Source organism: Eretmochelys imbricata, chromosome 8, assembly GCF_965152235.1.
Source record: "Eretmochelys imbricata isolate rEreImb1 chromosome 8, rEreImb1.hap1, whole genome shotgun sequence".
NCBI lineage: Eukaryota > Metazoa > Chordata > Testudines > Cheloniidae > Eretmochelys > Eretmochelys imbricata.
In genome coordinates, this window is record NC_135579.1 from 89,860,306 (window position 1) to 89,872,257 (window position 11,952).

Genomic DNA, 11,952 nt, shown 5'->3' on the forward strand with positions numbered 1-11,952 from the left:
TGAATACAGGAATACCATAAACAAAGGCATTAGTAGTTTCTTGCACAGGAGTTTGTTCTTAAAAACTGAGCTTGTGGAGAGTTAAAAGTGACTAGCTTTACTAATTATAAGGAAGAAACTGAGTGGGATTTCAGTCTTCAGCTTGCTGGAAGGAAAGTCTTTTCAAATGTGGGTACGGTTATCACACTACAACAAGAATGCAGCTTACTTTTAACTTTTCAGGGTCCATCTCCTTAGCCATTTCTTCTTTTCTCATTTCAGCTATTGTTTTAGGTCCCTTTTTGTCTTTGTGGGCATTAAAGCCTTGACCACATAATAGGTCTTCAAAATCAGCAGACACCTTTGGTTTTGAGTCTTAATAAAAATCAGAAAGCTTAAGTTAGAGTCTACTCTTGTAAATATGCAGTACGATTAAACAACAACATCTTCCTCAAGCTGCCCACCAAAGCAATATTCTGATCACAAAGCACATAACCTCTTAATACTTCAAGTCTGTATGTAAACTCTCACCTCATGATGTAGGAACCCCACCCCCTAGAGTAAAAGGCATTTTCAGAAATGGCAACTAGCTGCATGCATCCAACTTAATACACTTGGGCTCCAGATTCAGGCATTCCAAGCACTAGGCTCCAGTTGAAGGGAAACACGTATGTTCTGCGATCAGACAGGTCTAGCTGGACACTCAGACACACACAAAAAATCTACAGCCACTTTTGGAACATAAGCGCAGCCATACTGGGTCAGACCCAAGGACCATCCAGCCCAGTATCCCGTCTTCCAACAGTGGCCAATGCCAGATGCCCCAGAGGGAATGAACTGAACAGGTAATCATCAAGTGATTCATCCAGTCACCCATTCCCATATGGCTGCAGAAGTGTTAGGAATGCAGAATTTCCGGAATACCACCAAACTTCAGAATCATCATTCCCCTCCATCTCTCCCTGCCCAAGTGCAAAATGTAATTGCCCTTGGAGATCATACAATGATCAGTTTGGTTGTATTTACTCTGGCCATAAACTGTTTGTCTCTTTTTGCAATAACCTATATTAAATAGCAGCAAACATTTTGGAAGTCATGGGGGGGGGGAGGGAGAAAGAGAATAAATAAATCTTACCAGCATTGGCTGGTCCTTTTCCACGATCGTTTTGCCCACCAGGCATTGCTGAAAAGCTCACGTTGTAGTTAGGCCTGTTCTGTGGAGAGGCATGTGCTAGGTTTTGCTGGGATTTGGACTGTGATTGTTGCCAGGAGTATCCGGAACCTTGCTGCCAACCACTACCTCCCATTGGCTGGGGAGATGGTTTCTGTGGAGAGCCCATAGGAGGGAATCCTCCACTTATTCCCGTCGGTGTGGTTGGTTTACTGGCAAATGAAGACCCCCCTGCAATATAGGAAGAGGTGAGGAGAAGAGAAAATGTTAGCAGCATGTTCCAATACACAGGACACTGGTCTTAGAGCTGGGAACAGAACCCAGTGTCCTGACTCAGCTATTGACCTGTTGTGTGACCGGGAGCAAGTCACTTCACTGGTTTCCTTTGGTCTTGTCTATATTCAGTTTGTAAGCTCTCTGGAGCAGGGAGTGAGTGTTCTTTACTAAGTCTGTACAGCACCTAGCAGAAAAGGACCCGGACCTGGACTGTAACCTCTAGCGGCTATTGTAACACAAACTAACAATAAGCACAGGAGCTCCTTGTGTGCTATACATGGTGGACAGTCAGGAACCAAACAATTTCTTGTGGTGGTTACAACGGCAAGCAACATTTACCATGAGATTGTATGTGTAGACACACACTGCTTCCTGAGGGGCATAAGGCACCAAAATGGCCAAAATAAAATAATGTAACAAAAAATATATATCAGCTTTCAGAGCTTAAAGTATCAAGCTGAATTCAGATACATTTAATGTAAGTTTGGTCAAGTTCATGTGACCTAAAAACGTGAACTATGCTGAACATTTAAAGTCTGGGCCATATCCTATGGAGTCCAAGCTCTTGCTTGTTTTTAGAATCCATCATGTCACTACACAGATTCACTGAAGCAAGACCAACAACTGCTCTCTTACATAATGCCTGGCACTTGTTTGTTTTGTTCTGGCAGAGCAAGTGGCAAGCCAGCAGAGGGAACTGGGAAACCTAATTTCAGAACCATGCTGACATTGACACACATGAATAAAAAAAAAAGGCAGCCAAAGGCATGTTAGTTTGCCCAATGTAAGAAGCAGAGGGCAGGAAGAGCTGGCAAAAGAAAAAAAAATGTCTGCATTTAGTAAAGTGCAAGCGGGAGAAAGTCAGAGATATTGAACACATGAGAGGGTCTTAAAAACCAATGTGATCAAAAGTCTTTCCAATAGTAGAGTTTGGTAGCCTCTGATCATTTTGAAGGCCAACCTAAGCTGAAAGCACTTTATCTAGGAGTCAGAAAGTGAAGCGTCATTTGCAGGGAGACACAAATTAAGACAGGATCCTTGGGCTTCCAGGTCCCATCTTTAGGGAAAGTGTTGATGGAGCAGTGAGTCAGGGCAGAGCAGCAAGGACAGAAAAAAGGCATAGCCTAGAGAGGAAGATCAAAGCCCAGACAGAAGAAATAAAGCCCACTTAAAAGGCAGGTGGAGAGTCATTCCCAGGAACCCCTGAAATTTTGGGTGGTCCAAAACATTGGTTGAGCCAAGCCCCGTTTGTTGTTTTATCATGTTTGTTGACATCAGATTTAAGCTAAGGATAAAAATCAAGGCAGCAGCCCCTAGCAAGTTGAAACTTGCCATTGGCAAGTCATTGACTTCATGTTATACCTTACAAACCCATGCTGCCTAACAGTGGTGAGGTCCCAGCCAAGTCTTTCAACAAGCTCCTATAGATGTAAGCTCAGAAGAAGTCCAGCTTTGAAGAGGCATAAAGAATCTAGTCCACCCCTCCCTTCTTTGAAGCAGCCGTTTTCCAAAACCATCTCCGAGGTTCAAGTGTAGTAAACTGCTCCAACCCTCCCTTCCCCCAGAAATATGCTGCCTCAAACCCCAAGCTGCCCATTCTAGCTCAACGCTTCCACATTAGCATCTCTTCTAAATGGGCCAACCATATAAATTTGATTTGTTATTAAAAAACAACCTGCTAAATTTGCACCAAGAGCTCCCAAATCAGCAAATGGATCCAGAGTTTGTGGTTTGGACTGGTGCGTGGGAGTGCTATGGAGAGATCCTGTGGGACTTGTAGCGGCTGACTTGCTTCCCATACCAAGGCCACCTACAGAGAGAAAAAGAGTTTGTAAAGCCGATCTTTAACATCAGGTCTGCTCAAACTTACCATTAGGAGTCACACTAGTATATCATCTTAATGTTTAATTCAGGCCTGCTCTTGTAGAACATTGAGGTGCCGTGTTTGTTGAGCTGACGTTTTATACTTTGAAGAGTAAATAGTTCATTATCTATCTCTCTCACACACACCATTCAACGCTAACTATGCAAGAAAATATTAGGCTTGGTATTCTCAGATTGCTTCTACAGCAGCCATGGTATTTTGCAATCAAATATAGTGGGGGCAGAGGGAAGTGAAACACTTTAAAAGCCTTGAATTAATTTTATGTAGTGGCTACCCATTAGACACAGTTAGGACTCCACAATGTATTTGAAGACCTCAGCAGCTGAGAAGTTTGCATTTCATGAGATACCTGCTACATTTTGCAGGGTTTTTGCTCAAAATGAGGACTATTTTCAATCAAATGGTTCAATTTTCAAGCTAAATCCTTCACATCTTCAGATCAATTTTTACATTGTAGCATGCAGGGTTTGGAAGTCTTGTACATGGATGTTTAAAAAAAACAAAACACACCCCACCAACCAGCCAGCTTTCACAGATTGTGAGAAGTAAAATTTGGAAGTTAGAAGATGGCCACACAACCTCATTTAGACTTTTATTTTTTTGAACAGGGATGTGAAATTCTTCATGAAAAATGGTTTGCACTACTTCAGTGTTCACTGTTACTACAGTAACCTACAATCTTGTCATCTTCAAAGGACAGCAATTTCATTTGCATAATTTTGAAGGAGGATGCACTAGATCCCTTAAGTTCAGGGGAGAATCTTAGTTGTGTGTTCCATCAATGGAGTAAATATAAATCGTAATACAACATAAATTAGTACAGTTTTTAGGTAATGGAAGATTAAACCAGCTCTCTTCAGCTAGTGGTAATATTTTCCCTATTAAAAATTCACCTTTAAAAAGGGATAGAAAGTGGTACCATACAAACCTGATTTGTTGGACCACTCCCAGCCAGCTGAAACATCTGGTTGTATGGCAACCGTTGGTGTACTAGAAGCTAAACAAAACGATTGTTATTTATTAAGGTATTACCCCCCCCCAAAAAAAAAACCAAAAAACCAAACAAAAACAAAAAAAAACCCTAACCCAGCCTCAGAGGAAAAACAAAAAAATGTTAAAGAAACCTATAGTGCAGAATGAAATTGCATAGTGGTACTCTGTGGTTGTCTAGGATTTGGTAATGATGGAAGAGTCATGTATTAAGTCACAGCTATCGTGACTAAGGTTTCTCTTTGACCCTGCCCCATTATGTTTTGTAAAGTACGGCACACAGATTTGATGTCTGTTTCAAGTGACTCAGTTGTACAAGCTGTACAGTCCAATACAAACTTCTTGGATTTGGTTAAAGGCAATGCATAAAATCAATGTGGTCACCACCCATTAGGATTTTTAAGTATATAACTGTAGCTATCAAATGGGGATGATTTTACGCTGTTTTACCTTTAGGCAACAAAGTTAGTTGGCTTGCACTCAATTTGATCAAAAACTAAAGGTTGTGCCAGTTTGAGATGCCTATTACCACACATTAATTTACCTGAAAGAATTTAAGTAGTGACCAGAACACAGAACTACTGTAGTGGTGGAAGGTCAGAGCACAAAGTATCTAGCACATTCAACAGATGCCTTCATCTTGGCAAGTTCCAGCAGCAGAAGAATTCAAGTTTTGAAATGTTTGTGGAATCCCATGTTTTAGAAGAGAGTGTGTGTCTGTTAAAAACGTGACCTGTCTTAGGGCACCGCTACACTTGCAGATGTAGAGTGCTTGGAGTTAAACCAGCCTTCGTAGAGCGCAGTAGGGAAAGCGCTGCAATCTGTCCACACTGACAGCTACAAGTGCACTGGTGTGGCCACATTAGCAGCTCTTGCATCGGCCACAGTGCATTGTGGTAGCTATCCCAGCATGCAAGTGGCTGCAATGTGCTTTTCACACATGGGGGCGGGGGTGAGGTGGAGTGTGACAGGGAGTGTAGAGTGTGTGTGTGTGGGGGGGGGGAGCTGAGAACAGGTCAGCATGTTGTCTTGTAAGTTCAGATACAGCAGACTCCCCCTACCCTCACCTCTCTCTCTCTCTCTCTCTCTCACACACACACACCCCATTCCACACTAAGCCCTGATCTACACTAGAACTTTAGGTTGAATTTAGCAGTGTTACATCGATGTAAACCTGCACCCGTCCACACAATGAAGCCATTTATTTCGACTTAAAGGGCTCTTAAAATCGATTTCCTTATTCCACCCCTGACAAGTGGATTAGCGCTTAAATCGGCCTTGCCGGGTCGAATTTGGGGTACTGTGGACACAATTCGATGGTATTGGCCTCCGGGAGCTATCCCGGAGTGCTCCATTGTGACCGCTCTGGACAGCACTCTCAACTCAGATGCACGATTGTTTGCCGTTGCTCTGACGCAGGGAGGGGCGACTGATGACACGGCTTACAGGGTTGGCTTCAGGGAGCTAAAATCAACAAAGGGGTATTTCAGGCAGGACTTCATGGAGGGTTCCAATAAGAAGTGGTGCATCCACATCTCAGGGCTGCTCAGCAGAAGATGGTACAATATGACTGCTAGCCATCCTCATCTCTTGCCTGCCCGGCAGAAGATGATGCAATAGGACTGCTAGCAATCCATATCGCCTCCCTGCTCACCATAAGATGGTTCAATAGGACTGACTGCAGGACTAAAGAGAATGACTTGATCAAGTCACTCCAAATTTAGTCCCTGCGCCCATGTCTGCCCAGGCGCTCCTGATTGACCTCACACAGGCGACCAGGAGCACCTCAGACATGACAATGACGGCTACCAGTCCTATTGCACCGTCTGCTGCCACAAGGCAATGGGTTGCTGCTACTGTGTAGCAATGCAGTACCGTGTTTGCCAGCACCCAGGAGACATATGGTGACAGTTACCTGAGCGGGCTCCATGCTTGCTGTGGTATGGCGTCTGCACAGGTAACTCAGGAAAAAAAGGCACGAAACGATTGTCTGCCCTTGCTTTCACAGAGGGAGGGAGGGAGGGAATGGGGGCCTGACGATATGTACCCAGAACCACCCGCGACAATGTTTTAGCCCCATCAGGCATTGGGATCTCAACCCAGAATTCCAGTGGGCAGCGGAGACTGCGGGAACTGTGGGATAGCTACCCACAGTGCAACGCTCCGGAAGTTGACTCTAGCCTCAGTACTGTGGAAGCACTCCGCCCAGTTAATGCACTTAGAGCATTTTCTGTGGGGACACACACTCGAATATATAAAACAGATTTCTAAAAAACCGACTTCTATAAATTCGACCTAATTTCGTAGTCATACCCTAATGGTTGCTTTGTCTCGGAGCAGATAAGCAGCCAGCTGCCAGAAATGGAGCTTTCAAAGGGCATATCCACATTCCTGCGGTGATTCAAAAACGAGGACAAGAGTGGCCACTTGACTTAAGGGGATTATGGGATGGTTCCAGAGGCTGATCAGAGCGCAGCAATGCAACCCCTCATTCACACAGACGCCCGGGTGTTTCAGCCAAGGCGCAACAAGCATTAATCTTCTCGCTGAGGTGGAGTACCAGGAGCGCTCTAGCCATGGAGTCAGAGCGCTCTACATGCCTTGCCAGTGTGAACGGGTAGTGAGCTAGGGCAACCGGGGCTGCTTTAATGCGCTCTAACTCGCAAGTGTAGCCAAGCCCTAAGGTAAAGAAAATAGTTCTAACCCAAGGTAGATCAGGATCATACTTTAATTCAGTGCTTTAAAATGAAGCAAGGCCTCATTCTTCCATGTATGTTATCTGCCCTGAAACCTACTACTATTTCCCTCTACCCTAGTAACGCTGACTCTTTTCATCTTAATTAATTAGCCTCTTACCGTTTGTATGGCAACTTCCACCTTCTCAGTATGTATATCTTCTTACTATATGTTCCATTCTATGCATCCAAGGAAGTGGGCTGTAGCCCACGAAAGCTTATGCTCTAATAAATTTGTTAGTCTTGAAGGTGCCACAAGTACTCCTGTTCTTTTTGAAGTACTTTGGAATGCCTTTTGGGTGAGCACCACCAGGATACCTATAACTTACTTATAATCCCTTACACTTGAGTGCTTTAAATTAAAAAAAATTCCAGAAATTGCTGAACTCAGCTGAATGCTGCAAATCTACAGACCCTTCTATCTTTTGCTGAGCTTTTTGTACTACTCTTGAGCGACAGGGCTGTCTTGTGAAAGTAAGAACCCCCTAAATATAGACATAGCAGCACAAAGGGAAAATGCAAAATGAAAGTCAAATGAAAAATATGCCTCAATATAAATAAGCCTCAAGATCATGATGTGGTGACTTGCTTTGGACATAAACAGCCAGCCAGAATAGTTGCTTATCAAGAGCTGAACCTAGTCAACATTATAAGTTTGCACTTTCTGAACAATACAGAAATGGTGCTCCAGATTACATATGTCCCCATTCCCACCACTGGGATAGTGCATGGATTCTCTTCAGCACTGATTGCACGTATGGATGTTTGTGTTGAAAAGAGGGTGGGGGCTGGAGAACTGGGTAACCCTCACAGAAATTTCCACCCTCTCAGGAAAGATCAGCAGCCACAGAAACATTAAAGGAAAGCAAAGGTGTAACTGTATTTCAGAGGGGACAGCAAGTTGTTTCATTCTAATGAAGTGGTATAAAAATACCCAGATAAACCAAACTGGGTTTCTTTAATGCAGTGGAGAGAAACAAGTAGTCAGGTTTTCAAACATTATTGGACTGCACAACCACCTTCTGCCAAGTTCCCTCATTAATTCTCGACACTAGCACTGTAATTTAGTACCATAAAATGGCCAAGATACTATTTAACTGCTTTCATTGATACAGCCGGCTCTGGCTAGGACTCAAGTGTCCAATTAACAAAGTTGATATGTCCAGTATCCTCCTCCCTTCCATGTTATGGCAGAGCTAAAATACAACAGTGCCAGTGAGAAAAGAATCTCCTCTTTTGTAATACTAACTTTCCAATGAGAATATCCCACCCGAGAAAGGTGTTTTAGATGATCAGACATGAGAATTAATTTGGGGCTGAATTTGTTTAAGCCAGAGAAGGCTACAAGATCAAAAGTTCTCAGTATCTCAAAACCGTGATCTCTAGTTCACTTTGAACGAGAGACTATTTGGTGGTACTTGCACCAATAAATGGGCATAGAGAGACGATATTGAGATTGAGCAGCAGGAGGAGGAGAGATTGCTGTCTGCAGAAAAGCTCCTTGCCTTTTCTTTTTTAAACACACAAAGCTTAGCATCAGTCTGATGGAGACTCAAAGATAAAATGAAACAACTAAACAAACAAGTTTAAAATAAGTCTGATGTGAAGAACCATCAGAAATCTAGATCCAGTATGATGCCTGACTAAACATGAAGAGACTGGAGTTCTCTTTACCAGACTTTGTGTGCTGTGCCCTATTTAGTGCAATTAATGGTAATTTGGTTCATATCAGACCTCATAACCACATGAATACACATGCAGGCATCGCTGTTTAGCGGTCTGATTTCTTCATGTGCACAAATGGCTCAATAAATTAAATACAAATTGGGAGTGTAACAGGATTCAAATTAGAAATAAGCTGCAAATCTAGGGACTGAAAGCCCTTTCTTCTCCCTCCGTTGAGCAGCTGTGCTCTGGTCATTATTTCAGAGATAAGTATGTTTGTGCTTATTAATGGCTTGTTCCCTCACCATTACTTATACAAACACCTGTTTTAAATACCATAGATGAGGCATTGAGTTTCTTACCCACGTGAAAAGGGTCACTGTGCACTGTAGGTGAAGGACTTCTTGTTGCTTGAAGGAAAGGATCACCAGTGGCATTTGATGAACCAAGAAAAGAACCCAGTAGATCTGGACCAGATTGCTTTGGGCTAGTTCCAAATGGATCAAAGGCAGTTGCTGTAAAAATGCATTTGAGGTTAATTTTTGCATTTCATACTATGCTTTCCCTTTCTAATTAGTCTGGATTAGATCTCTTCTCCTCAAAACAATTAGGCATCGTTTCTAACACTAATAGGAGGTAGGATGCAACCAGGGGAGACAGACTGATAACTGGGATTTGCACTGAATGTATAAAAGTATTCCAACCAAGTGCTACAACTCTAGGTTCTGTTAGATATATCCATGGCAACACAGATGCACATCCCATCTGTCTTATCCAAGGAGGATAACTGCTCCTAAATTCAGCTGAAGTGGGATGCTATAGGAAGGCATGTTAAATTCTGACTTGCAAACTGTGTGGAGAAATGAGTGACTAGCCCAAAAACTTCAGGTGTTGGAGTCTGTCCAGCCCATTCCCCTTCCTGAAACTATTTGAGAAATAAAATGGGGAGTGTTGGAAGTTCTTTAAAAGCTTTGAAGACACCCAGAGGATGTCATCAAGATTATGGAGTTTCCAAAAGGCTCTTGTAGAAATAGCTTTAGAGAAGCACTGGTGCCCTTCCTGTATATATGAACCATCTCCACATCTGTGACATGGTTCTGAGTTCAGCTCTTCCATAAATTCCGTTTTGAGTACATGCTTATCCCATAGCATTTTAACTTGGAGAAGCTGCCAACAACAAGGAGCAAAGTTTAAGAAGAGAGGGGAGCAATCTAATCTGACCACTCGAAACATTATTGTAACATGTTGTGTTACAGAAGACAATTGTGAGCGCTGAACACTGTATGAAGTGAAGTTACTTATGTGGTAGCAGCATTGTTCATGTTACTTAACGATTGAATACTGGCTTACTGTTCTCATACTTGCTTTCGAGGTCCTACACAACCTAGCTCTCTTGTACCTCACTCAGCTGTCCTCCTCATTCTGCCCAAGCTGTTTGACCACTCCCTTCCTGCCCCTTAACATATGGTTCCATTCTGCCTGGAGATCCTTTCCTGACCCTACTGGCAGAGCTAGGGATAGGGATGGGCAAGCAGGTCATTGGCCTGGGCACCAACTCCCAAGGGAGTGCCTAACTGCTGTGCTTTTTATTTTCCTCTGTTCTGCTCTGATTGGCTGGATGGGTGTTTTATTGTTATTGCTCAGCTGTTGGGGGTGCCAAATGACTTTTCTTCCGTGACTGACAAAATGTCTAGGGCTGCTCCTGACCATTGCCACACCCTACCCTCTTAAGAGGGTGCTCTCACAAATCAGCTTTGAGGCTTATAAACCACAATCATATATCAGAAGCAAGATACTCAGGATGAGCACACTGCTCACACAGGGAACCTGGGTACCTTAGCCTTCACTCACTTCTTCCTTCTCCAAATCTCTGTCAGCGTCCTTCCATCCCTGCACCTCAAAGATTTGTGTTCTCGTCATGGTTTAGACTGCAACGGTCGCAATTTTCAATCTGTTTTGTAGACACATCTGGTGTCTGTGCACTAGTAAATAAAAGATTCCCTCTAACAATAGGACACTAGATTCCCTTATTCTAGTTAGCTTTGGGATCTTCAGGAACTAGCTGTGAAAACCTCACATTTAGTGGGTGTTACTACAGTGAACTCTACTCAAGTCTGAGACCGCGTTGATCTAGTGCACTACAAACAGATTTTAAACACCACAGCATTAACACTGTTAAAATGATTGCAGAGGGTATATATATGATCAGGAAGTTCAGCATAGGCAGTTCAGCATAGGCATTGATGTATGTATGCTGCCCCAAAACAGGTTTTTTGAAACTAAGACAGATAGTTGTGGGTTAAAAGGACAAACTGTCACAGCCTTTACCATATATTTCTTCAACTGGTTCTGAATAATGTGGGGGGTTTTTTTGAGAGAGTAAAAAGGGAAGAAATTCAGCTTTACAGCTCTCTCAAAACAAAAAGCCCACCCACAATAGGAAAAAGCTGCAATGAAAGTATTGTGCCCCGTGATCTGGAATAGCTCCTCCAAAGCTTGCAATCAAGTTTGACCAGGAGTTTCCATTCTCTGTGAGCTTGCAGCTGCCTGTGACATAGTTGATTAACCATTTCTTAGAGACTTTCCATAATCTGGGCCTTTGAGACTCTTGCCTTCAGCATTTCCTTCATAGATCCTCTTCATTCCTCCTTTCCCCCCCAAGGAGTCTGGGCCCCGCCCCTTATCTCTGACACTCAGCCTATGGGCAAACTTCGACACTCAATGTCAGTATCATCTAAACAGTTTCCCTTGTACTTTTCAGCAGGCAGGGAGGAGAGAGAGAATTTTTAAGGTTTCAGTATTTGCTGGCTGAAAGAGAGAAGGCAGAAATAGCAGAGGGACAGACATGTGCATTGTTTCCATAAACTGAAGATGGACCACAACCACAGTTCCTCACCCCTCTGAGCTATGAGAAAGTGGAGATCCAGTCTTTGCTATACAGGCCCATCTCTAGCAAAAATCCAACAGCTGGTAGGTTAGAGCATACCCCTACCAGCCCCCACAGCGTCTCTCTAATTGGAGAATTATGAGACATATCTGCTTGTTTTCACAGCTTGGAATCTATAATTTCATTTAGAGAGACATTGGGTCACTGTAAGATTTATGAATTCTAAAACATTCTCCTTCTACCTTTGTTACACAGTATCATTTTAAATAGTCCCCCATCACAAACTATAAACTTACAGAAATAAAATACTAAATGTCACTAATAACTAATTCACATGGACATGAGTGTAATGGACAGGTCCCTT

General features: G+C 43.0%; 1 protein-coding gene across 1 annotated transcript in view; it reads right to left on the reverse strand.

The window, feature by feature from the left end:
* Positions 1–11,952, reverse strand: part of DNAJC6 (DnaJ heat shock protein family (Hsp40) member C6) — a 65,107-nt gene that overhangs the window by 4,029 nt on the left and 49,126 nt on the right. The window contains exons 13-17 of the mRNA XM_077824584.1: positions 9,082–9,216; positions 4,240–4,308; positions 3,117–3,236; positions 1,115–1,381; positions 209–354 (exon numbers count right to left, since the gene is read on the reverse strand). Of these exons, the coding sequence (XP_077680710.1) occupies positions 209–354; positions 1,115–1,381; positions 3,117–3,236; positions 4,240–4,308; positions 9,082–9,216 (737 nt within the window). The remainder of the gene's footprint in view (positions 1–208; positions 355–1,114; positions 1,382–3,116; positions 3,237–4,239; positions 4,309–9,081; positions 9,217–11,952) is intronic.